General features: G+C 42.6%; 2 protein-coding genes across 3 annotated transcripts in view; one reads left to right on the plus strand and one right to left on the minus strand.

The window, feature by feature from the left end:
* polg (polymerase (DNA directed), gamma) lies at positions 1-23,491 on the plus strand. Of its 2 annotated transcripts, none has more exons than XM_056281444.1 (23): positions 1-70; positions 377-984; positions 1,264-1,459; positions 1,653-1,820; positions 3,480-3,626; positions 12,896-12,975; positions 13,578-13,760; positions 13,931-14,073; positions 14,201-14,324; positions 14,957-15,181; positions 15,295-15,412; positions 15,788-15,862; positions 16,038-16,157; positions 16,268-16,428; positions 16,559-16,612; positions 16,730-16,847; positions 17,275-17,410; positions 17,560-17,806; positions 17,974-18,096; positions 18,278-18,446; positions 19,575-19,783; positions 19,881-20,041; positions 20,683-23,491. In XM_056281444.1, the coding sequence occupies exons 2-23, from the start codon at positions 416-418 to the stop codon at positions 20,751-20,753; spliced, it is 3,597 nt and encodes a 1,198-aa protein (XP_056137419.1). In that variant the 5' UTR covers positions 1-70; positions 377-415; the 3' UTR covers positions 20,754-23,491. The 2 variants fall into 2 exon arrangements, with proteins under 2 accessions (XP_056137419.1, XP_056137418.1); XM_056281443.1 differs by having other exon boundaries at positions 18-91.
* fanci (FA complementation group I) overlaps positions 20,756-26,810 on the minus strand; it is a 24,704-nt gene continuing 18,649 nt past the window's right edge. Inside the window, exons 24-37 of the mRNA XM_056281446.1 lie at positions 26,553-26,719; positions 26,291-26,367; positions 26,011-26,127; positions 25,877-25,928; positions 25,670-25,797; positions 25,218-25,283; positions 24,991-25,087; positions 24,650-24,831; positions 24,505-24,558; positions 24,355-24,414; positions 24,096-24,161; positions 23,787-23,882; positions 23,525-23,626; positions 20,756-20,929 (exon numbers count right to left, since the gene is read on the minus strand). Coding sequence (XP_056137421.1) covers positions 20,885-20,929; positions 23,525-23,626; positions 23,787-23,882; positions 24,096-24,161; positions 24,355-24,414; positions 24,505-24,558; positions 24,650-24,831; positions 24,991-25,087; positions 25,218-25,283; positions 25,670-25,797; positions 25,877-25,928; positions 26,011-26,127; positions 26,291-26,367; positions 26,553-26,719 — 1,309 coding nt within the window. The 3' untranslated portion in view covers positions 20,756-20,884. The remainder of the gene's footprint in view (positions 20,930-23,524; positions 23,627-23,786; positions 23,883-24,095; positions 24,162-24,354; positions 24,415-24,504; positions 24,559-24,649; positions 24,832-24,990; positions 25,088-25,217; positions 25,284-25,669; positions 25,798-25,876; positions 25,929-26,010; positions 26,128-26,290; positions 26,368-26,552; positions 26,720-26,810) is intronic.

Genomic DNA, 26,810 nt, shown 5'->3' on the forward strand with positions numbered 1-26,810 from the left:
CCGCGACACACGTTGGTTGTGGGGCACGTTGAAACTGGGGTAACATGAGTTCTCACTCAAGTAAAGTCGGGTAATATATCTATATAACTAGGTTTGTAATGCTATTATCGACTGATATATTGACTCATTTGTAATACTGTTATCGGCTCTTGTCACCGTCATTCTGTATTGTGTTGCGCAGCCATGGTTTCGCATGTTACAACTTACTGGTACAGGTGTTTGTTATGGTCAGTAAACTCGGGATGAAAAGTCCGATTGTACTAGCGAACGCGAGGAGTTTTGTTATTGAGTTGCTGTTTCATATTTGGTTTGTAACGTCAGCCTTATCCTAACTATTTTATATTGAGCTAGCAAGTGAAATATTGTGTCTTTTCAGGAATGCTATCATTGTCCGGTGTCAGGTCTTTCTGAGGTGATGCTGCATATATTGCGCTGTCCTCTGCGGAGCCCTCTGACTCCAGCCCTGTGGATATGGCCGCGTTCCCTCTACTCCACCAACCTGTCGATCAAGGGCCAGGGCTCCCCAGAGACCCGTTTAAACCCTCTCAACATCCAGATGCTGTCAAGGAATCTGCAGGAGCAGATATTTCGGGGGGTTGAGCCAGAGTACAAAGAGGAGGATATTGAGCGAAGCATCAGGCATTTACAAAGGCACCAGCTGTGGGGGAAGGAGGTGTCATTGCTGCCAGATGTCGAGCTAAAACTTCCCCAGATGTATGGGAAAGACATTAATGAACACTTCTCAATCTTGGCTCAGACGCAGAGTCTTCCCTATCTTGAGGCAGCCAACCAACTGCAACAGGCCGTACTACCTCCTATGCCACAGGAATGGGCCTGGGAGGTGGGCTGGACTCGCTATGGACCAGAGGGAGAAAGCCAGCGTGTGGACTTCCCTGAGGAGTCAGCTTTGGTTTTTGATGTGGAGGTGTGCATTACAGAGGGACAATGTCCAACCCTTGCTGTCGCCGTGTCTCCTACTTCCTGGTAAGAAAGAAAAACAGTTGAAAAGAGCGGTAATTTGGGGCAACAATAACTCAACTCTTAAAGTTGTAAAACTTCTGCATTGCGAAAGAATGCTTTTAGATGAGTTGCGCAGCTTGATTGATAACACATTAGCATTGCACTAATGATGTCCTCTATCTCACTAAAGTAATCTATGCCAAAATACATGCTGGCATGGACATGCAAAAATAGCTTATGATCCACACATCAACTGGATCTAAAATGTATTTTACAAAGCTTTGTTTGTCACCTTGTTGCTAGGTACTCATGGTGTAGTAAGCGTCTGATTGAGGAGAGGTACTCCTGGTCTAGCCAGCTGACCCTGGCTGACCTCATCCCACTAGAGACCCCTATCGACTCTGTCTGCCCTCCAGGGGAGAAGTGGGAGAAAAAACTGATAGTGGGCCACAATGTAAGCTTTGACCGGACATACATTAAGGAGCAATACCTATTAAAAGTGAGTATCTTTGGCTAATTTGTTGAAGGTATTTAACCTTGCTTTCCATTTCATCACAAATGTTATAGTTTTCTTTCCTTTTGTTTCTTTCTAATATTATCCTCAATGTCGAATCATGAATAAAAGTGCTTTGTCCTATAAAAGGCACAGTTACATGCAAGAGGATTTTTTCTTTTTCTTCTCTTTTGTGAAGGGTTCTAAGGTACGTTTCCTGGATACCATGAGCCTTCACATAGCCATCTCTGGACTGACAAGTCTCCAGCGCATGTTGTGGATGGCCAGCAAGCAGGGCAAGAGGAAGGGTCTCCAGGAGGTCAAGAAACACATGAAGAAAAAGGGGAACAAAAGGGAAGGTCCAGTGGTTAGTGTTGTTTTCACTGTACATTTTTTAGTGGCACATATTGGTAGTGGTAATCTTATTTTAAAGTCTACAATCCTGAAGATTGTAGTTTATAATGGCTATTGTGATACCAGTAGTTGCATTGATATTGGACCACTCCAAATCTCAAAGATCCATGAAATGAAATAGAGCTGGCAGTGCCTTTGCAACCACACAACAAAAAAAAGTTGGTTTAGCCTTAGTTTTAGCTATTGATGTTGTAGAGTCTGTTGGTAAAGGTGTTGTACTAGCTTGGTCTGCCACATCTGCTTGTTAACCGCAACAACTTCTGTTCTTCAAAACTGCCACTGCTGTTCTGCAAGTTCAAGTTTTATTTATCAAATGCGCAATAATACAGCATGGCAGACATTGCTGGCAATGAAATGCTTAGGTATCAGGCCCACCTCAAAAAAGAAAAAACTAAACAAAAAGATATGATGTTAAAATTAAAGTTAAAACTAAAATATAAAAAAACTTGGAATCTAAAAATTAATAGTATTTACAAGCCAGCATTGACTCTAAAATGAATAGTATTTACAGGTTAAAAAAAAATCTAAAATTTAACAATTTGGAGTTGAAATGTAACAGTATTTACAGAGGTAGATAATATATAATAGATATGTAAAATGTATATGATTTATATGTACATAGTACAAGAATGGTACAGCAGAAAGTAAAGATTGTGCATTTTGAGAGAGAGATGGCTTCCTCAATTTCCCCAAAAAAAGTTTTTATGCTCACTTGAGGTGGTTTTTGCCTTTTTCGAAAGCGTTAATGCGCTAAATAGGAGATGGAAAAACCTTTGCTGAATAAGTTCTGACATTCGAACATTTAACTCATATGACTGATCAGCTGTTTCCGCTGTCGGCGTTTTCCCAGATATTCCCATAACATGCATTTTAGTCTCTGGACAGAATGAAACATAGGCAATAACAGCTGACATGAAAAAACAATTATAACTTTCACCAACTGAAACAAATTCCTGAAGACCTCTCTCCATTTTCTTGTAGGCGATTGGTTTTGTTTCCGGTTCACAGCCGCTACTTTTTCTGCTCTGTTTATTACAGCCAACGGTATAGGCTACGACGTAGCCTATACCGCCAACTTCTGACGAAACTATGCTTTGCATAGCCTAATTTATTCCCTCCAAATCAGTTGATGGAAATGCACCTAATTCACGTTTTCTTTTTTTCTTTTTTGTGACATTTCAAAAGTTGCTTAAAATTCGCTCGACAATTAATGGAAAGTGAGAGGTGTGTGTGTGTGTGTGTGTGTGTGTGTGTGTGTGTGTGTGTGTGTGTTCAAGAGTCTTATGGCTTGTGGGAAAAAGCTGTTCTTATTCTTATTCTTCAGTATTTGTCTGCTATGGCCAAGGTGGGAACCATATAATTTTCTACCTTGAAAGTCCTACCTGACAGTAACCATTAAAACGAGCAAGTAAAAAAGAGTTCATGGTATGGATATTTGTGGTTTAGTCAGTATCAAAATAGACGTTTCTTTATATGTTAATCTACGCGATTGTGGCTTTCCCCATTTTTCAAGTGTTTATACCTTAAAATAAGGGACTGCTTTGCTTCTTGTGGCAGCAGTTATTCACTGTAAGCAGTGTAACATGTTTTATTGTGCTGTTTGTGTTTTTAGATTGGCTCCTGGGACTGGGCGAATATTAGCAGCATCAATAACTTGGCAGATGTCCATGCTCTTTATGTGGGAGGTCAGCCACTAGAGAAAGAAGCCAGAGAAACCTTTGTAAAAGGCAGCATGACAGACGTCCGGAACAATTTCCAGGTGAAATAGTCCTACAAATTCATCTCTTGGCCGCTGATGATGCTGAACTCAGGTAGTTTACCTAGGATATACTATATATATAACCCAGTGAGTCAAGTAAATTCTTTATGAGACAGTATAAGCCTGTTTCATGCATGCCATAAGCATTTTATTTGTTGAACACTTTCCCTACCATTGAGTGTTTTTTTAAACAAAGTTTTATATACACTCACTGGCCACTTTATTAGGTACACCTTGCTAGTACCGGGTTGGACCCCCTTTTGCCTTCAGAACTGCCTTAATCCTTCGTGGCATAGATTCAACAAGGTACTGGAAACGTTCCTCAGAGAGTTTGGTCCATATTGACATGATAGCATCACGCAGTTGCTGCAGATTTGTCGGCTGCACATCCATGATGCGAATCTCCCGGTCCACCACATCCCAAAGGTGCTCTATTGGATTGAGATCTGGTGACTGTGGGGGCCATTTGAGTACAGTGAACTCATTGTCATGTTCAAGAAGCCAGTCTGAGATGATTTGAGCTTTATAACATGGCGCGTTATCCTGCTGGAAGTAGCCATCAGAAGATGGGAACACTGTGGTCATAAGGGGATGGACATGGTCAGCAACAATACTCAGGTAGGCTGTGGCGTTGACACGATGCTCAATTGGTACTAAGGGGCCCAAAGTGTGCCAAGAAAATATCCCCCACACCATTACACCACCACCACCAGCCTGAACCGTTGATACAAGGCAGGATGGATCCATGCTTTCATGTTGTTGACGCCAAATTCTGACCTTACCATCCGAATGTCGCAGCAGAAATCAAGACTCATCAGACCAGGCAACGTTTTTCCAATCTTCTATTGTCCAATTTTGGTGAGCCTGTGCGAATTGTAGCCTCAGTTTCCTGTTCTTAGCTGACAGGAGTGGCACCCGGTGTGGTCTTCTGCTGCTGTATCCCATCTGCCTCAAGGTTCGACGTGTTGTGCGTTCAGAGATGCTTTTCTGCATACCTCGGTTGTAATGAGTGGTTATTTGAGTTACTGTTGCCTTTCTGTCAGCTCGAACCAGTCTGGCCATTCTCCTCTTAGTCCATGGGCCAGAGCCCAAAATTTCCTATTTCGGTACACTCAAGGTGGCAAAACTTACTTATAATTTTTGAAAGGATCCATGTCTGTAGATGATATTTTGGTATGATAACCATTCCTGAGTGGCAGCTGTATCACAGTTATCAGCTCATGAAGTTAACCACCCCCTAAAGTAAATTGCATTTTAGACGCTGGTGCATATCCTGGTTTAGCCTCATGGTCAGGACATTTTTCAATGTTCTATAATATTGTTTTTGGTATCATTTTAAAGAGGACCTTCTTAGCTTTCATTCAAGCCCTGTTGTGGATATTTCTCACAAATATAGAGGTCACTTGAGCTCTTCAACCCGTCAATAACACACATCTTTCTGCAATGTTCGCCTAAACTATATACTTTCTTTTAGCCCTGTGGCATCTAGGAATATCAGGGACACAAAACACAAAAACTGGAATACTCACAGGACTGTAAAGATTCAGGAAATGTATAATATACCCATACTATTTCATTGTGTGAGGTGATTGTGAACCTTAAATTAGAAGGGCATTATTACTAAGAAACTAACTAGACCAAAGCCAGTTAGTCCATGGGTCAGACCAGATATCGATATCACCCAAGGTGACACAACTTCACTGGTGCCATTTTATTTGGTACACTAACAGAAGTAAAATAATACATGATAACCTTTCCAAATGAGCAGCTATTTAATTTTTCTTTCAGGAAACCTGTTTCTGTGCCTCTCACGATTGTGTATTTGCCCAGATTTTTACAAATATAGCATTTCAACACCCCTGGTACTGATTAGCCTAGCTTAAACTCTGGGACAGTTCTTAGTTGGCCAACAACCAAGGATAACCAGTACTGTGTACTTCCATTCATTGTGCTAAGCTAGGCTAACGTGCAGCCAGATAGCTTTCTACTAAACACATATAGAGGAAACTGGTATCTATCTTCTTGTCTCACTCTGGAGAAGATTGTAAGCTAATTTCCCATAATGTTAGCATGTTCTTTTAATGTATATGTTAATATGATTAGTTAAAGTGGCTACGAGGAACTTTCATCTTGTGTTGATTTTAGCGGCCTCATGTGGACAAAATACAGCTGTTGCATAGCAACTAGGTAATGTATCCATTTGTGGCTATGTAAGATAAATAATGGTAATATGACGCTGGTGAAGCAAAGTAAACTTTGTTTTAGTAGTGTTCATACACCTAAGTTACATGTATTTGTTTATATGTGGCAGGTGAAAACTGACTGAATATGGCCACTGGTGAACAAGCAAGTTTTTACCCAATACCAAAGCGCCCACGGGTGGAGTGCATTATCCACTGTTCTGATGATACAGATAAGCTGGTTTCACTACAAAGTGTCGACTCATGGAGAACTCTGCTCAGGGCAGCTCAGATACGAAATCATGCACCAGTTTTGAAACTGGCAAAAGACATTCCTGAGGGACAGATTCCAGCAATCTACTACCACAGAAAGTGTCGCAGTATCTTCACTATGAAGCAAATTCTTGATGGCCTCCTTGCAAAAGAAAAGAAAAGTTGTGTCTCTGCTGAAGAGAAACAATCTAAGAGAGTAGCTCGACATGCTCCAAGTACATCTAGGACTTATGATGCAGAGTGCATATTTTGTCAGAAAAACAGCAAATATTCCAAGAGACAGAATACGAGAGAAGTACTGGTGCAGTGTCGAGAACTGCGAGCTGATGCAAAGATCAGAAGTGCAGCCACAAAGAAAAGGGACAGCAGAATCCTTGCCATTGTGAGTAGAGACCTTGTAGCAGCTGAAGGGCACTACCACAGGTCATGCTATAGACTTTACACCAAAGAAGAGGTTTCCAAAGGAGAGGTTGCCAGCAATGAAGATGATGATGCTGCAGCCCAGTATGAAGCTGCTGTGAATAAGGCATACAATGAGCTGTTCCTCTTCATCAGGATGGAGCCTTTTGGCAATCCTCAAGTGATGACAATGACTGATCTCTCTTCTAGACTGGTAGCTTCAATGAACTCCCAAGGCATTGCCCAAGTCAAGGAATCAACCAAGAAGCACATAAGGCGAAACCTGGAGAGTGAGTTTGCTGGAGCCTTGCAGATATTCCCTGATGAGAAAGGAAAATTCCTCCTCTATCCTGATAACTTGTCCATGAGGGAACTTGCCAAAGAAAATCAGTCTCTCAAAAGGGAGCTGCAGACCCTGAAAAGTGTCAGTGCACAAGATGTTATAGCCAAAGCAGCCATCAAATTGAGAGCAGACATTAAAAGTCAAGATGTTCCTCAAACCTGGCCGCCTGAAGTCAAACCAGAAGCAGAATGTCCTACCATTCCAGAGTCGCTCATTATCTTCCTGTACTCTCTACTCACAGGCTCAAATGATCCTGATCATGCATCCCAGAGAGTGCAGTGCCTTCTGCAGTCATTTGGCCATCACATAGTATATGCAGTGACATGTGGAAATACCAAGCCTTCCAAGCACATTGTTCTGCCATTCAGTGTCAAATCGTTGACAGGAAATGTAGAGTTGATAAACATCCTCAACCGACTTGGTCACAGTGTGTCCTATTCACAGATGGAAGAGATCAACACTGCCCTGTGTCTCCAGAAACTCTCATCCTCAGGGAGTGGCATTGCCCTTCCAGCTAACATCCATCCTGGCATATTCGCAACTTTAGCCTGGGACAATATCGGCCGTCTTGAAGAAACTGTCAGTGGTGAGGGAACATCTCACAGAGTCAATGGGATTGCTGTGCAAGCAAAGCCAGTCAACCCACTTCCTGTCCAACCCATGCCCACTGTTCCCAAAACAAAGAAGAGAAGCATTGATGGACCCCCACCAATGTTACCAACTTACAATGCTGGACAATGGGTAGGGCCACCACAAAGCAAAAAGTCAGATGCCGATACTGCAGCCAATACTAAGCTTGCCAGAGAGAAAAACCTTCTTTGGGTCCTAGCACGCATGTCACAACAAGAAGAACAGTCAGTCAGCAGCTGGACAGGCTTCAACATCCTGACTCGAGGAGAGATGACGGTCATCCCCGACAATATAGGCTATCTGCCTACCATCAATGCTCCAGCGACACAAATGTCTACTGTCAACGAGGTGCTTAACCAGTCACTGAGCATCATGCAGTGCTTAGGCCTGAGGAAGATTGTCTGTGTCTTTGACCAAGCCCTGTATGCGAAGGCTGTCGAGATCACATGGAAACACCATGACAAGTTCCATGATATCATCGTTAGGCTTGGGGTATTCCACACCATCTGCACACTGCTGGCAATAATAGGAAAGCGTTTCCAAGATGCTGGACTCAAAGACCTCTGCATTGAGTCTGGCATGATTGCAGAAGGCTCAATTGCTGGTGTTATGGATGGCCGCAAGTACAACAGGGCAGTGCGACTACACAAGCTCCTGTATGAGGCTCTCATGCGACTGACCTTGAATGGTTTCCTGTCCTGGTTGGAAGAAACTCACAGGAATGACATGGTTCACCTGAATGAGACACTGAAGACCATTGACAGCCTTGGGAAAGAAGTCTCACAACATGCTTTGAAGGAGGTCCTCGAGAACAGCTCTTGTACACGCATCATGGATCTATTTGAAGTCTACCGTGAGTTCCTTAGAGGTGGAAACGGCAGCCTCTCGAACTTCTGGATGTCCTATTTGGACATGGTTGAAATCTTGTTGGGGCTCATCCGAGCATCCAGAGAGGGAGACTGGATGCTACACTTGGCTAGCATTCGAGCAATGATCCCATGGTGCTTTGCTTATGACAGGATGAATTATGCACGCTACCTCCCCTACTACTACGCCCAGATGTCTGAGCTGCCCATCACACGCCCAGATGTGTACACAGAATTCATGGAAGGAGGCTTCTCAGTCCAACTGGGCTCCACCAATCCCTTTGGCCGAATCCCTGTTGACCAAGCTATAGAAGAAACGGTGAACAAAGACACCCAAACAGCTGGAGGGACAAAGGGATTCAGCTTGAAGCCAGGAGCTGTGACCAAATATTATCTCACAGCGGAGTATAGAAGCATGTACCTCAGACAGCTGAGAGACCTGACAGGTCAAGGCAGGTGCAAATGGTCTCATCCAGATCTACAGAGTCCAAGGATCAAGAGAGATGAAGCAGATGTCCAGTCTCTCATGGACCTTATGGAGAATAACTGGCTCAATCCTATGTCCCCTGATGAGATTGATTTGGTTAGCCTCTCCACTGGCAACATGGCTCCACCTGATGTGACCATAGATCTCTTGAGAGCTCTTGAGAAAGGAGAAGAGGCCTACCAAGCATTCCAGCAAACAAGGTTAGATGCAGACCCACCACCTGTGAAATTCCACGACAAGATGACCAAGCAAAGTCTGAAAACATTCTCCAATGTCAGCACAAAACAAGCTCATGGAAAGAAAGCACAAGATGTGGTTCTGAAGGCAGATAGAAACCTTTTCAGTCACATGATCCTGGTGGCTGAAAGCAGGAAGGTGAATCTGAAGGATGTCCTTGCCTACCCATTGGGCCCACTACCATGGGCACTGGCAAATGCTGATGGGTCCTTACGAAAAACAAACAAGGCTGCACTTGCCAGAGAGCTTGAAAAGAATGTATCTCCTGCAGAAGACATCCCAATCCCATCTACTTCCATCATTGATGGGATGAGCCTGGTCCAAAAAATGAATGGCAACAACAAAACCTTTGCACAGGTGGCAGAGTCAGCCTTGACCCAGGTCCTCCATGAGGGAGCACAGAGTGGGAGGATTGATGTTGTTTTTGATGTCTATCACCAGACTTCGATCAAAGATGCTGAACGACTGAACCGGGGTGGAGACATCACTCTCCAGTACAAGAATCTTGCAGGGGGACACCACGTCCAGCAGTGGAGAAAATTTCTGTGCAGTTCCTCCAACAAGACCAGTCTCATCAAGTTTCTGGTGGAAGAGTGGAAACTCCCACGATACAGAGCTATGCTGCATGGCAAGGTGTTGTACATGACCTGTGAGGAAACCTGCTACAAGTTGACAGAAGATGGGTGTGAGGAAGCAGCAGAACTGCACTCCACACATGAAGAAGCTGACACCCGTCTGCTCCTGCATGCATTGCATGCATTGCATGCAGCAAATGCGGGCTCAAAGTCAGTTATCGTCACAGCTGAGGACACTGATGTCATGGTGCTTTGTCTTGGCTTCCAGAAGGACCTCACCTGTCCCATCTACCAGAAGTGTGGGACTCAGAACCGCACACGGTTTGTCGACATCACCAAACTGGCAAGTTCACTTGGAGGCAGCATCTGTGACAGCCTAATTGGCTTACATGCCTTCACAGGCTGCGACAATGTCAGTGCATTCGCTGGTCGAGGGAAGCTGAATGCCCTGAAGATAGTGAGAAAGCACACTTCCTGCCAAGAGACTTTTAGTCAACCGGGACAGACATGGAATGTGAGTGATGAGCTGTTCCAGAAAATTGAGCAGTTCACCTGTCGGATGTATGTTGCTAATAGCAGCACTGCTGAGGTGAACAAACTGCGTTACCAGCTCTTCTGCACCAAAAGGGGAGAGGTTGAGTCCAGCCAGCTGCCACCATGTAGAGACTGTCTCTTTATGCATGTTCAACGAGCCAACTATCAGGCAGCAATATGGAAGTGCTGTCTGCAGGCTAACCCTGTGGTGCCAAGCCCTACTGAGTATGGATGGACAGACGATGAAGGCAAGCTGGCCATTTACTGGATGCGCTCCCCACCTGTACCAGATGGGGTCTTGGAAATGCTAACATGCAAGTGTGTGCATTCATGCAAAATACCAAGCTGCATGTGCCTGTCAAATGGACTTCCATGCACAGACATGTGCAGGTTACAGACCTGCAGTAACCAAAAACAGCAGGATGGTCCAGAACTGGACTTTGAACTTGGGGAGTCAGATGATGAGAGAAACGAGCAGTTTGATGAATGACAGTGTGATGATTCTGATGGTATTACTGTGGTAGTAGTCTATTGATGCACAAGATGTTGATTCTGGACTTGGTTACCCAGAGCTTGATAACAATAATGTAACCATATTCACATATACCCATTACCCTACCCATTACCATTACATATACCCACTAATGATATGGGATTACATGTATCATTGACTAAGTATATGTAAATGTCAATGTTGTTTAAAATATTAAAATAGTTCATTACCTCACTATGGTATTCCTTTTTATCATGTATTTTGATTGTGTATTTAAACAAATGTATAGAGACCAGTTTGTGACCTAACTGGCTTTGGTCTAGTTCTCATTTAAGGCTCACAATCACCTCACACAATGAAATAGTATGGGTATATTATACATTTTCTGAATCTTTACAGTCCTGTGAGTATTCCAGTTTTTGTGTTTTGTGTCCCTGATATTCCTAGATGCCACAGGGCTAAAAGAAAGTATATAGTTTAGGCGAACATTGCAGAAAGATGTGTGTTATTGACGGGTTGAAGAGCTCAAGTGACCTCTATATTTGTGAGAAATATCCACAACAGGGCTTGAATGAAAGCTAAGAAGGTCCCCTTTAAAATGATACCAAAGACAATATTATAGAACATTGAAAAATGTCCTGACCATGAGGCTAAACCAGGATATGCACCAGCGTCTAAAATGCAATTTAGTTTAGCGGGTGGTTAACTTCATGAGCTGATAACTGTGATACAGCTGCCACTCAGGAATGGTTATCATACCAAAATATCATCTACAGACATGGATCCTTTCAAAAATTATAAGTAAGTTTTGCCACCTTGAGTGTACCGAAATATCGTCTGGCCCATGGACTATCTGACCTCTGGCATCAACAAGGCATTTTCGCCCACAGAACTGCCGCTCACTGGATATTTTCTCTTTTTCGGACCATTCTCTGTAAACCCTAGAGATGGTTGTGTGTGAAAATCCCAGTAGATCAGCAGTTTCTGAAATACTCAGACCAGCCCGTCTGGCACCAACAACCATGCCACGTTCAAAGTCACTTAAATCACCTTTCTTCCCCATTCTGATGCTCGGTTTGAACTGCAGCAGATCGTCTTGACCATGTCTACATGCCTAAATGCATTGAGTTGCTGCCATATGATTGGCTGATTAGAAATTTGCGTTAACGAGCAGTTGGACAGGTGTGCCTAATAAAGTGGCCGGTGAGTGTATATATATATATATATAAATTTTAATCATGTAGTTGGTGCTACTTCCCATTATGTTGGCCTTGTATAAAAATTAAAAAAGCCAGACAAAATTGGTCCCAGGTTTTATGTCTCACCTGAGCCCCCATGAACTCTGCTTGTCATTTTTCACTTCGTAATTTATTCATTCTTGTTGTGCTTCTCCTGTGAGCCATATAATGCCCATTGTATCGTGTCTCTCTTTGCAATGATTAGTGTAGCTAAGAGTGGCAGGTGAGTTGCAGCGTGGAAGGTAAGGCTGGCCATGTCAAATGTGCCATTTTTGGTTGTTGGTAAGCAAATGCGCACAGTGTTCCAAATGATGAGGGGAGCCAGAAGTGGGTAAAATTCATTTACCATCAACACAAAGCAGAAGTTGAACCACACACTGTGGTGTGATTCATTGTCTCCTAACTGCCCTCTGATTGAGGCACAGTTAAATGCTGGATTTGCAGCAAAATTGGCTGCAGTATTCACCTATCAATCACCAGGGGCTTGCCTGTCACTCAATACAAAAATGTTTTTACTATGCCCTCAGAAAATGGTTTGTTCAGGGGAAAAAGAGGTGATCAAATCCAAAAATTAGATATAGATTTTCTATAAAAACAAAACTTGACTGTATTGCTGTGTAGACCACTTGGAATTATATGAAATGCTGAAAACTGGGATAATGTGGGACTTTTATTGAATGTCTGTAGATATTTAAAAATATCTACAGACAATCAGTTGCCCACCTGAACCTGGCCACCCACTAAATGTCTGTAGTTATTTTTAAATATTTTGTACTCTTGCTCTTTTTTTAACTTATTTTTAGCTTTTGATCTTCATGTGTGTATATCTTACACTGTTTGCTGTGTTTGTCTGTGTCTGTCTTGCACTGTTTGGTGAAGCTACAGCCCTCATTTTATTTTTAACATGTGCCTGCACATTGTTTTTAATGACAATAAACTGAATTGAATTGAATTAAATTAAATTTTAATGAATGACTTCCTAGTGATAAATTACATCTTTGCTGCCCCCCACAGGAGCTTATGCGGTACTGTGCTATGGATGTTCAAGCCACTCATCAAGTCTTCGCAGAACTGCTGCCCCTCTTCATGGAGAGGTAATTAAACACCAACACCAGATTCTAGTTTACTTCCCAAAAAACATTTTCTTAAACCCTATCTGTTTTGAGGCACTAGTAAAGACATTATCCCCCCCCCCTTTTTCTCCCCAATGTACTTGGCCAATTACCCGATTTTCCAAGCTGCCTCGGTCGCTGCCCCACCTCCTCTGCCGATCCAGGAAGGGCTGCAGACTACCACATGCCTCCTCCGATACATGTGGAGTCGCCAGCTGCTTCCTTTCACCTGACAGGAGTTTCGTTAGGAGGACGTAGCATGGGAGGATCACACTATTCCCCCCAGTTCCCCCTCCCGAACAGGCGCCCTGGCCGACCAGAGGAGGCGCTAGTGCAGCGACCAGGACACATACCCACATCCGGCTTCCCAACCGCAGACACGGCCAATTGTGTCTGTAGGGACGCCTGACCAAGCCGAAGGTAATATGGGGATTCGAACCAATGATCCCCATGTTGGTAGGCAACGGAATAGACCATTATGCTACCCGAATGCCCAGTAAAGACATAATTAATGCCAACATTACATTGCTTCCACCAAAGGATCAAGTCCTCGCTAATACATTTCACTGTTATCTTTTGGTCAGGTGCCCTCATCCAGTGACATTTGCTGGAATGCTGGAGATGGGTGTGAGCTACCTTCCTGTCAATCAGAGCTGGAGACGTTACCTGGAGGATTCTCAGCACACGTATGAAGAGCTCCAGAGAGAGATGAAGAAATCTCTTATGAACCTTGCAGATGATGCCTGCCAACTGCTTCAGAATGATAGGTGAGAAAAGTTCTGCATGATCACTGAGCTTCACTTACAACAAAATTATCCTCTGTGGCGGTAGTTTAAAGAAAAAACAACCTTCATTTGCCTCATATCGAACTTGCGATTGTTGTTTGTCATGGTGTACTGGAGCGTAAGGTAATAATCGCATGATGCTAACTCTTAAGGTATAAAGACGACCCCTGGCTTTGGGATCTTGAGTGGGACGTACAGGAGTTCAAACAGAAGAAAGTGACAGCCAGCAAGAAGAAATGCTTGAAAAAAGAAGTTGAAAGCTCAGCCTCTACTCCTCTTCCAGACTGGGAGGAAGGTAATTACACACAACTTTGTATAGAAAGCCTCTGTTTAATTTAAGATGACCCTTTTTTGAGTATCAATTTTAACCACACGACACAAAAGGAGTGATTGGATGTGATCATGCAATATTGTGATATTAGACCCAGGTCCACCTTCTGAAGAGGAGATGGCAGGTGCCTGCCCCAGCAGAATGGCAGTGGAGAGGCTGAAGGAGATGGTGAACCGCCTTCCTAAGAGAAGGCAACACCTGCCCAGACACCCAGGGTAAACTCAGTCCCAAGTGGCATGAAGTCTTCCTGTTTTCTAGCTAGTAGCTAAATATGTAACTCACCAATTCACATGTAATTTATGCATATAAACTGCACATAAAATACACTTGCTTTTATTGTTGAAATCACATCTTTCTTGATATTCCATGTTTTGTTGAATGAGAGGAAAAATACTTGGCTTTCACATTTTATGAAACCAGGAATTAAGTACTTCTTATCAAAATTTATTTTAGAGGAAAATAGGAACCAAAATTTGGTTTGTCATTGCAGCGTGGTTGGTAGGAAGTGAAATGCTTGAATCTGATTGGCTATTGCCGGATGATATGGGCAATGTATCGCCCAAAGGTTCAGCATTTCTCTACTTTTTACATGTCACCATCCCATCTATAATGCTGAACCACCGTGTCCCAAGTCACTCGCACTCGTAGAAAATGAATCAAGTCTGGCAACTCATTGCCAGAGTTGCTTCATGTGAGATTGTGCCTTAACTGTTTCTTGCTACTTCCCACTGTCCCTTGTTGTCCTCAATTTTCCTGCCATTCCTCTCCCTTGTTGACCTATTCCAGTTTCTTTAGACATTATCCTTTTCCTATTGCTCATCCATTCCTTTTAAACCATTGTCATCAGGTGGTATCGTAAGCTGTGTGAGAAGATGTCTGAGGAGGACAGCTGGTCACCGGGTGCCAGCCTGATCAGTTTACAGATGAGAGTGACTCCTAAGCTGATGGGCCTAACTTGGGATGGCTTCCCCCTGCATTACACAGAGAAGCATGGCTGGGGGTACCTGGTACCTGGACGCAAGGGTAATCTAGAAACCCAAGGGGAAAACGCAGGGCCTGTGTGCCCTCATAGGTAATACCTCTTAGACATTGCATTTATACAAGTTGAACTCTTGGAAATACTTGCATATTGCCTATTGATTATATAGGATGTATGTACTAACATTAAAATATTGTGCCCAACAGAGCTATTGAAAGAGTTTACAGAGAGTACTGTGAGCAGAAAGGCAAAGATCAACCTGAGTTTTTGAACCGTGATCCCTCAGTTGACCTCATGTTGACAGACAGCACAGTATGGAAAGAGGTGCATGGATGATGAAATATACCTCAGAAATGTGCTTGTAAGAAGCAATCCTAATGTAGGAGTCCACCAGTGGTGTAGTAATTTTGTCAAAAGCTGGACTGGTTGATTAAAAAATTGTTTGCAATGCATTTCCGTGCCTAAAGAAGTGGCAGATTTGAATGCCAAACTTTGGTTAAATGTCAACTCAGATACTACGTCCTTAGAGTCTCCTTGCATCTGCAGCTTTTCTGTTTGCTGATTGCACTAGCAAGTTTTTCAGTAAGGTGCCTGCTACATCAGGCATGTCTATTAGGAAGTAAGTATTTATGTGGTGGTAAGGTCTTTCTAGCTCAATATTTATCTCCACTAAGAGATGTTTCATAAATTTATTCTTAGGTTGAGGAGTTGAGCCAACTGGAGAGTGTGACAGAGGACAATGGAGTCAGAGTGACTGAAGTCAAGAAAAATGCGGTGAGGAAAATGGCTTGACTAATTCTAGTTCTGTTTTGAGTTTATACCTACATCCATCATTTATTGGGCTAACTCTGTGCACAAGACTTTTAGTTTCACAATGCACTTGTGTATAGCAGTCTAACAAAGTTAAAACGGAAGGCTTTGATTTGTTATTTTTTGTATTCCATGTCAGCAAAAATCCCAAGATCCACATTACCACCTAGATGAGAGTAGTTGCCCCTTTCATCATGGAAATGGACCTCACAATGATGTCAATTTTCCTGGGTGCTGGTTTTTCAAACTGCCTCACAAGGTAAATACACATCTTACTGAATGTTTACATGAAGTGACTGAATGACGAAATGCTGTCACGTTTTGACTGCATACAAGAATCCTAGCCCGAAAATAATGGTTTTGCTCCAGGATGGGAATGCCAACAACGTAGGCAGCCCTTTCTCAAAGGACTTCCTGTCTAAGATGGAGGATGGTTCTTTGAGGGCCAGGAGGGGGGGCACCAATGCCACGCGTGCTCTGGAGATCAACAAAATGATCTCCTTCTGGAGGAATGCCCATAAACGCATTAGGTACCCATCACATTTCAGTACGATTATTAAGTTGTCATGATCTTCTGTATAAAACAATCAAAACTGTGTGTTTGCTGTAGTCAGATGATAAATTCACACATAAATGAGTACTTTTTGTGTCCTTTGATAGCTCTCAGATGGTTGTGAGTTTGTGCAAAGGAGAACTTCCTTGCACCGTCAGCAGGTCTGTCTAAAATATCATCGGCTCTTTGAGTACACATTGGGGACCATTCTGTATTTTTAGAAGATATAGAAGTGAAGTCAGTTACTGGAAATTATAGTCTTGCTCTGTCTGTCAAAGCCACGAAGACTATGATGATGAGGGTCAATATGGTGCCATATTACCCCAGGTCATCACTGCGGGAACAGTGACTCGTAGGTCAGTGGAGCCCACATGGCTCACTGCCAGTAATGGACGGGTAAGAGACAGGAAAAAGGTGTATATATTTGTATTCACTTTGTTGAAAGAAACACTCAACAGTAGGGAAAGTGCTCAACAAATAAGGAGCAAAATCCAGTTAGTCAAGTAAATTCTCTATGAGACAGTACAAGCCGGTTTCATGCTATAAGCAATCATCAGCTGATTTATTGACAGCTGATGATTGCTTATAGCATGAAACAGGCTTGTACTGTCTCATAGAGAATTTACTTGACTAACTGGTTTATATTTGTATTAAAACATCACAGAAAGTGTTTTTCAGCCTTAACTTTTCCTAGAAAAATGAAATGAGCACACATGCTGTTTTCTAGCAACCTACTGCTTTAGTAATTTACAATAACACTTAAATTAACTGAGACGTTCTCATTAAACTGTCACATTTGACTAAAGTTGTATTTGTGCGACAGTGGGACCGGGTCGGCAGTGAGCTGAAGGCCATGGTGCAAGTGCCCCCTGGGTACCACATGGTGGGGGCAGATGTAGACTCCCAGGAGCTGTGGATTGCTGCTGTCCTTGGAGAGGCCCACTTTGCTGGCATACATGGTGAGTTGTGTGCCTTGCATGAAATCCTCAGGTGTTTGCAGCAAGCACCATTTATTATTGGTTAAACATACCTGGGTCTGACATTAGGATGTTGAGGGTTAAACCATAATGTGAAAACCTTTTTTGAAATGTTTCTGCATCATTACCAGGTTGCACAGCCTTTGGCTGGATGACCCTGCAGGGAAAGAAGAGCCAGGGCACTGACCTACATAGTCGCACAGCTGACACAGTGGGCATCAGCCGTGAGCATGCCAAGGTTTTCAACTATGGACGCATCTACGGTGCAGGGCAGCCCTTTGCAGAGAGACTGCTGATGCAGTTCAATCACCGACTTAGTCAGCCAGAGGCAGCCAGTAAGGCCAAACAGATGTATGCCCTAACCAAAGGCATACGCAGGTATACTAATCACAAACCTAATAGTTGTGTATGATTTAACAATTCAGTGATGCCTTTTTTTGTAGGGTTGTAGCTCTACATCACAGCTGAATACCATAGGATGAGCTGTTTGCTGATGTGTGATGGTAGTATTTAGCTGAGCTTAAATATCTGTATTTTTTTTCCAGATACCAACTGTCTGACGAGGGGGTGTGGCTGATGAATGAGCTGGGTGTGGAAGTTGAAAAGGAGGAAGATGGAAGCATCTCCTTGCAGGAGTTGCGTAGAATCACCAGGCTGGTCTCCCAGAGGTGAGAAAGCGAGTCAACTTTAGTTCACCAAATTCTCCAATAGAGCCTTATCAGTTTGTTTCATATCTATTGCATTTCTGGTCTCTTTCAGTGGTAACCTCAGCTACACCTCTCTTACTTACTTTCTCTGTATCCATCACCTTTCCTCTGTATCCATCACTAAAGTCTGTTTTGCTTGCAGCTGTCGGCGGAGGAAATGGGATGTGGTTGGCCAACGTCTGTGGACTGGAGGCACAGAGTCAGAAATGTTCAACAAACTGGAAAGTATTGCACATTCAGCCCAGCCAGCCACTCCTGTTCTAGGCTGCAGGATTAGCAGAGCTTTAGAGCCCAATGCAGTCAAGGATGAGGTAAGGTTGGGTTGTTACAACTGGAGTTCAGATGACCATAGTGTGACAGGCCTTCACAACGCACAATTGTGACACTGCTTGATAAAACACAACTGAATGTCTCCTTTTTGAATAGCAGTTTCAGAAAATCAGTGTTAAGTTTCACTTAAAATTGAAAAAGAATTGGCAGCCCAAATGTCTGTGAATGTTCTCATTCATCCAGGTCATGGTTATCCAAAGGAATTGAGTCGAGTGCAACTGGACTTGGTATATATCCGTGAAGATGTTTCGCCTCTCATCCAAGAGGCGAAACGTCTTCACGGATATATACCAATTCCAGTTGCACTCGATTCAATTCCTTTGGGCAGCCCAAATAATTATATATTGGTTGGTTTTTATGTGGATAGTATAGCAAATGCGCCTATTATACAATAAACTAAACCACAGGCTTGAGAATAAAAAGGGAATGAACACCAACAGATGTTAATATATATTTTAGAATTTATATAACCATTAAGATGCCCGCTTGATAACACCTGATAATGTCATACTAACACTCATAATAGCTGGTTTAGTAAATGATGCTGCCTGTGAGATGGGCCAGTTTATTTAACAGAGCCTCATGTCCTTTACAGCTGGATTTCAGTCTGATCCTCGAGGACCCCCAGTACTTCTGAATTCTAAAGGTCTAAAAAACCCTAGCTTTTAAAGCAGAACTATCTGATGCAACAGATGAGTGTAATGTGTAAACTACCTGGTAGAATAGAAAATCAATAATACAGGCAGGGGTTCTTGAGAACCACCGTTCGACAGTTGCAAAAAGCTCACTCTGGATAATGGCACAAGGATTGCACCATTATATCCTGGGTATAGGTAAATTCAATGTTGAGATCAAAATCTTGCCTATCGTTGCAACAAACTAGTTGTGCGTGATGGCTTTTTAAAATCTTAAGATAGCAGGTGACTGTAAATCTCAGGAAAGCACGCTGGTTAGGGAGCTGAAAATAATACTTAAATGTCAAAATGGCCCCCCAAATATGAAGGATTCATTATTATTGAAGAAATTACGTCCAGAATCAAGTAATAAAATCTCCTTTTCACACTTACTGTCCAGACGCATTACTCGTCTCACTGTGGTTTGTGTATCAGTTTATTACCAGCAGAGTGAACTGGGTGGTCCAGAGCTCAGCAGTGGACTACCTCCACCTAATGCTGGTGGCCATGAGATGGCTTTTTGAGGAGTATGACATCGATGGACGCTTCTGCATTAGTATTCATGACGAGGTGCGCTACCTGGTCCGCAGTGAAGAACGCCACCGAGCAGCACTTGCCCTTCAAATCACCAACTTGCTTACACGGTACGTAGTCAGCTTGTGTATCCTGCATTTCCATAGCCTATATTATGGAATAATCAACAAGGTACCCACCATATATTACCCTGTGACTTTCCTGTAGATGCATGTTTGCCTATGCGTTGGGGATTCAGGACCTTCCTCAGTCAGTAGCCTTCTTCAGTTCAGTTGATATTGACCAGTGTCTGAGGAAAGAGGTGACTATGGACTGTGTGACTCCGTCTAACCCCACAGGCTTGGAGAGTAGATATGGCATTCCACAGGGTAAGTCCACTTGTAGCAACTCAAATATCAGGGTGGTAGTCATTAACCTCAAGATTAAATGTTTTACTGAACCTCAAACCAGGCTTCTATCCTCTGGATTTTGTCGCATCACTGATTAGTACAAGTTGTTTTAGTTCTGACGGTTGTGACCTTAGTCCAGAACTGCTGGTTCTAAATTGTCCCTCAGGAACCCTCCACAGTACTGCTGGTGGTATATTCTGCCAAGTATCCAGCGATCTAATCAGGATTTTTTAAGACCTGGTATAAGAGGTGAACATAGTTAGCCACCTGGCAGAATAGAAAACCAGCATCACCGGGTGGTCCGGCTGTCCTTGACTATGGATTATATCAGTAAAAAGCAGAAAATACAACTTCATTGTTTTGGGTATTAATAATTTACTGCTTGATGTAATATTTTACAGTCGTACTGACAGAGGCAACAAATTAACAATTTACTTAATAGTTCAATGTTAAACAGTATGCAGCCAGATATATACAAATGTTACATAGCTAGCTCTGAATATTGCACACTAATAACATTAGATATAGATACTGAGAAATACGCTTGCATCTTTTTTCCAAATAAATGTTGATAAAAAAAGGTGAACAATTATGTTTGAAAATATTTCAACTTTCCACAGGTGAAGCCTTGGACATTTATCAGCTCATTGACATCACTAAAGGCTCTCTAGCTAAAGAAGATAACATGTAACTAGTAGGTTATTCCATGGAACAAGCCACTGGTCCAAATTCTAAGTCCGTAAGGAACTTGGAGGACCTGCTTCAAATCCAGAAAAAAAAAAAGACCACAGACTTTATACAAATGAGTGGAAACGCTTCATCTCACTGTTTCCTCCTCTTCTTCTTGGGCTCCCGGGCCTCCTCTGACTCCTGTGAGACTGCAGTCTGAAAACAGACAAAATAGAAATGGAACTGACACATAGTTGGATCTTGTTCACCCAAAAACCCCACCAGTAAGGGACACCGTTTAGGACTGTGAAACTAGGATTGATCTAGGATGGATCAAAATGTATCCAGAATCTATATGTATCGGAGGAGGCAGGTGGTAGTCTGCAGCCCTTCCCGGATCGACAGAGGGGGTGAAGCAGCGACCGGGACGGCTCAGAAGAGTGGGGTAATTGGCCAAGTACAATTTGGAGAAAAAAAAGGGGGGGGGGATGTATCCAGAAGATGAAGTGTACATCCTCAACTATTCTCGAATAGTCTTTATATTCAAATTTGTGGCTAAAGTACTTTCTTTTGGAAAACAAGGAAAATACAACAGTAAGCAACGGTTTGAATATTCTTTTAAGCTTGAAGGTTGAAAGAGTTTCATCAAAGGTTGAATCAGTTCATTGACAAGCTATGTTTCCTCACTCAACTAAGTGACATTGTCGGTCTAAAGGCCGTGACACACCAGGCCGACGGTCGGCCATCGGCCAATGTCGAGCTGTCGGTGAGCATCTGTGGCCCTGGTTTTTGCAGTGTGTCCTGCACCGGTGGCACTAGTCGGACCCCTGTTGGCAGCTTTTCAGCCGCGGCAGAGCCCATCAGTGAGAGAGATCACTCTGATTGGCTGTTCAGTTTAGTGAATCAGTGCACAAGAAGAGAAACGGAATTTCCGAAAGCAAGCAAACGACGAAGTTTTGGGGTTTGAAAGCAACTGAGATGTGGTATTTGGAAAATATGCATCTCAACTGTTTCGACACTCCCGCCACATACGGAATCACCATTGGTTTACACTTAGGTAGCTGTTGTCGTTCTACTCTCTTCGATTGGCTGGTACACTGTTGGGTGTCTTCCCGACTTTGATGAACGCCCAGTTAGGATAACCACACTTTACCAAGGCCTGTTTAATGTGGGATGTCTCCCCTTCCCTGGCCGCCATGTTTGGGATGGGGAGAAATCCGTGGTGCAGTGTTGTGATGACTCCTAGTTTGGGCTCCAGTGGATGATGAGAGTCAAACCTTAAGTACTGATCAGTATGTGTTGGCTTATGGTAAACATCAACAATCAATTGTCCCCCATCACCAATTGCAATTTCACAGTCTAAGAAGGCTAACCTGTCATTTTTCATATCCTCCCTGGTGAACTTGATGTGGTTGTCCACCGAGTTAATGTGGCTGGTGAAACGTGGTACATCCCGAGATTAATTTTTAACCCAGGTGTCATCCACAAATCTGAACCAACGGCTAGGTGGTGTCTCTGGCTAGGACATCAGAGCCCTCTTTCCCATTTCCTCCATATACAAGTTGGCCACTACAGATGAGACTGGGGAACCCATAGCACACCCATGCCTCTGCATATAGTACTGCACCCTGTATGTGAAGTACGTGGACCGAAGACACAGCTTCAGGAGCAGACATACTTGGTTGGTGTTATGGGTGGTCCTATTGCTAAGGAGGGGGTCGTTTTGTAATTTCATATGAACTACCTCCACTGCTTCATCAACAGGAATGTACATGGAGAGATTTAACATCATAGAGACCATTGTTTCATCCCTCTCCATAATGATGTCCCTCACGTTATCCACAAAATCCATAGTGTTCTGAATGTGATGTTCATTATTGCCCTACCAACAGGTTAAGTAAAGATGCAAGTAACTTAGAGATGTTATAGGTCACTGAGTTAATCATACAAGCAATAGGCCGTAATGTTTATGTAGCTTAGATAACCCATACAGACTAGGTGTAGCTTCTCCTGGGTATAATCTGTGGTACAAAATTCTGTCAATAGCATTGTCCTGTTCTAACAGCTTTAGACAGGGGCTCATAAGTATTTATGTCAATAAATAATGTCATAACTTTCTCATGACAGTCTGTCCAGTTTAATACAACAGTGCATCTGTCTTTGTCCGCTGGAAGGATGATGTTATTGTCCTTACTGAGAGTCGTAAGAGCATTCCTCTCGTCTCTACTGATGTTGGATGGCAGCGCATTCTGTCGCCATCTTACAATGCTGTGATTGCAAACATTCTCAAATCCTCTATGATAGTACACATTGCCATTGAAACTCTAGTTAATGGTCACACCCATATTTGTCTGTGAATGTTCTCATTCATCCAGGTCATGGTTATCCAAAGGAGTTGAATCAAGTGCAACTGGACTTGGTATACAAAGTCCAGTTGCACTTGATTCAACTCCTTTGGCACACCCATATTTGCATATGAAACTGGTCATTGGTTTCGGTTGTTATACAATTGTATTGTTTATAAGGGGTGGGGATACCTGCAGTCAGTTTAGAATGATGATGTCACTTATTTGAGTGATGAAACGTATCTGTCAATAAACGTATCCAGATGAACTGATTCAACCCTCTTTGATTTTCTTACCTGGATTATTGAGCATGCATCAAGACTCTTGAAAGAGTCTATTGTAATGGGACTGACTGGACACGAGAAATGAAAAAGCACTATACGTGAACTTGAAATCATTCTAAAAAGGACTTGTATCAGTTTAGGAGTTGGCAGAAGATCGGCTTCACCTGCTGGCTGGCATCCAGCTCTTGTAGGGCCGCATCAACAGTTGCAGTGTTGATTCGGAAATCTCTTGATGTACTCAGTTTCATGTACTGCATCAGATTCACCTGGACAACAAACAATGACATAACAGTGGCAGGGACTGAAAAAATAATACTGACAGTATTCAAAGGAACAGTTTTATATTCATTTTTGATTTTAACCGAAGGTTTGTTTTCCTTTTACATTTACATATTGAAGCTTCCTCAAGCTGTTCTGCTCACTTACCTTTGACTTCTTTGAGAGGGTGATCAGGTATTTCTCATATTGTTCAATGCTGAAGATCAAGTTAGGAATACCCTTTGTCTCACGCAGAAGTTTTGCCTTTGAATAAAACAAGTTCAAAAGAGACATCAGTACCTATCAGATGGCTCATGACCTTTTCCACTGCAAATCCAAATTATATTTCTTTTAAATGTGCATTGAATTGCTTTACTTTCCACATTGTGACAGATTAAAAATTAATGCAGTTATCAATATTTCATTCAAACCAGCAATTCTTTAATTTTAATTGTACAATGAGGTATGCGTTCTTACAGAGCCTGCAACGTTGGCCTCATCCCTTTTCTTTTTCTTGTCATGTCCACTACTCAGCTCTCCACTCTGAGGGAAAACAAAAACATTTTTGGCAAGCATTCATTTTGAAGGGTATCTAAGCAGGAACAGGGTTGTGACATACTGTCAACAAGTGCCAGCTCTTGCTGTAGACAGTCACACTGTGAATGCTACAAACAATATCATTTGAAATACTCATGGTTTTATGTTCCTTTCAACAGGGAAATTAAATCTGCTGTACCTGTGCATAGGTAATGAAATTGTAGCACTGTGGTGTTAAGTGGGAGCCGGACAGTTTAACCTGGACAGATGGCACAAGCAACACGTGAATGAGCATGATGATTACAAAAAGTGTGGGAAGATTCACTAAGAAAGAGTGCCTCAATCTCACCAGCTTCTCAAAGCGTGATTGGAGCCCGCCCTGTTGGCCTAAACACTGAATGTTCTGAAACAACACACAAGGAATTAAATTTATCACAGCAGGGAAGCGAAATCAAATGTCATTCTTAGATGACAGATAACCTACAAATACTTACATATTTGACCAGGGTGGTAAGAATGGTATAGGTGCAGCTCAATTCTCTCAGCAGTGTATCAGTGCAGGCCCCTGGCAGCAGGGCTGTTTGGACCAGCTCATTTAGTGCTGTCACAAGGCTCCCCAACTGCAGAGTCACTGCTTTCTCTAGTGGGTCCTGCTGGCCTATCTGGGTGGACTCACCTAGCCCCCAACACGCACACAAAAGAATGCGTTACGCAGCCATGTAGAGACCACACCATATACATTGGATGCAACATTTCAAAACATGGACACATTCCTTCTGCTATCTCCTCATCTCCATTAATCCAAGTCATAATGTCGGCATGAACTGCTCCTTACCGTTGGTTGGTTTCTCCAATGTTAGTTGGCTTTTCCTCTTAGCGATTAGCCAGTCTACCTCATTGAGCACTCTGTTCACCTGAGACAGGACTAGAAGCTGGAACAGTAGATAAACAAGGTGGATGGTGAGTATTCTGAGCTGGCAGATTAAAATATCTGAATGTTGAAGAGCCATAGATTGCTCTGGTCTTGCAGGACAAGACAACTGTCATAAAAGCAACACTCACAGCAGTTGTTGTAGCAGTCTTGATGTTAACGATGGCAAAGTGAGACTGTTTTTCCACCTCAACATCCTATTCAGAGGCGTGTGGGGAAAAAAAGCATATTGTATTTGAATCTAAGGAGGTTATATTTTGATCAAAAATATTAACCATGATAAGTCTTGATTTAGGGGTATATTTATTTAAAATCACATTTTACATCTACATCTGAATAATTTTCAATAATGGCTGGTGTTCTTAGTGGAGGGAGCAAAGTTCAAAAATGTTGTTAAAATAAAATTGCCCACTGTTAAACATTCAATATTACAGCTGTACTTCCCTAACTGAAAACCTATCAGCATTGTTCAAGGTTGCCATCATCCAAGTTACATCCTGCCTTCTAATCACTTTTAAATGTGCAAAGCAAGGCCACCTATCGCCTTTTCTAACGTTGAGCGTTGTAGTTAGTAATGGTGTACCTGGTCGATATCGCCAAGCTGGCTGTGGATGTCTTGGCAGAGCTCAAGCACCAGGCTTACAGGACTCTTATAGAGCACATGCAGATTGAAGAGAAGGGAGAGCAGGCCCTTGGTTAAGGCAGTGTCCTCTGGTGGAGTGAGAAAGGGAGTGCTTAAAATGGTGACATTTTCAGTTTTCAAAATCGTTCAATTTGAAGCGAAACTCACCAAAACTGGTCTCCTTACAAATTTTCATGGTCCAAGTAATCATTTGAGCAAACTGTGATAACACACAGAGAAACATGTCATTAGATACCGTTTACATTGTATTATAACAAAGGTAAACTTAGGATAAGGCCTACTTGTTGCGAAGAAGGGTCTAGCTGGCGTGAGAGCACGCTCAAGATGCTGACCAATAGCTGTGCCTCTTTGCTGTTAAATTCTTCCTCTCCACCACTCAGTTGTGTGAACAGTGCCCTCTGTGGACAGGGAAAAAGACTACATGGCTGAGACAGAATGAGCTTGTTTGCATATTAGGGGTTATGATAATCTATTCTTCTTTTGCAGAAAATACTGCAAAAGAAAGTTGAGTTGCTTTGGAAATACAAATAAATTTAAAAGAAATCCAAATTTAATGTGTACCTGAAACTGCCGGATGTAAAAGAAGATAATCTCTGAGATGTTGCCAGTGTTTGATTCAAGATCATCATCTGAGATGTCTAGAAAAAACATTTAATAGCATTTGATCATTGCATTTATTGAAGCTACCCCTTGTTAATAAAATACTTCTCTAGGTTTGAAGCAATAATGGGTCTTGGCAAATTATACTTAATTGTACAAACTCATAGTTAGAATGGCACAGTTTATATGTTTAAACTGATCATTTTAAGACTTTGTGTTTTACCCATGGCTGAGAGAAGTTGTAGCATCCTGTCTGGGTAACGCTGGAGGCAAGTGATGAAGACCCTGAGCAGACCCTCCAGGCACATCTGGGAAAGGCTTGAGCGCTTCTCCTTGCGCCCAGCATCTTCCACTGTGCTGGGGATGTTGGTGTAACGCCACATCAGCACGCTTGAAGAAAAATAATTGGACAAGGCATGACAAATCATAGTCAAATTCATTGATTTTTGATTTTCAAGACTGAAAAATGCTTTTCTTACAG

Source organism: Lampris incognitus, chromosome 6 (assembly GCF_029633865.1).
Source record: "Lampris incognitus isolate fLamInc1 chromosome 6, fLamInc1.hap2, whole genome shotgun sequence".
Lineage (NCBI taxonomy): Eukaryota > Metazoa > Chordata > Actinopteri > Lampriformes > Lampridae > Lampris > Lampris incognitus.

What these genes read in the sequence shown, in the direction of transcription:
- polg (XM_056281444.1), top strand. Translation starts at nt 416, where the DNA reads ATGCTGCATATATTGCGCTGTCCTCTGCGGAGCCCTCTGACTCCAGCC. An exon ending in CAACTGCTTCAGAATGATAG is followed by an intron (nt 13,761 to 13,930) that starts GTGAGAAAAGTT and finishes CTAACTCTTAAG; the next exon opens with GTATAAAGACGACCCCTGGC. An exon ending in CCACTTTGCTGGCATACATG is followed by an intron (nt 17,411 to 17,559) that starts GTGAGTTGTGTG and finishes CATCATTACCAG; the next exon opens with GTTGCACAGCCTTTGGCTGG.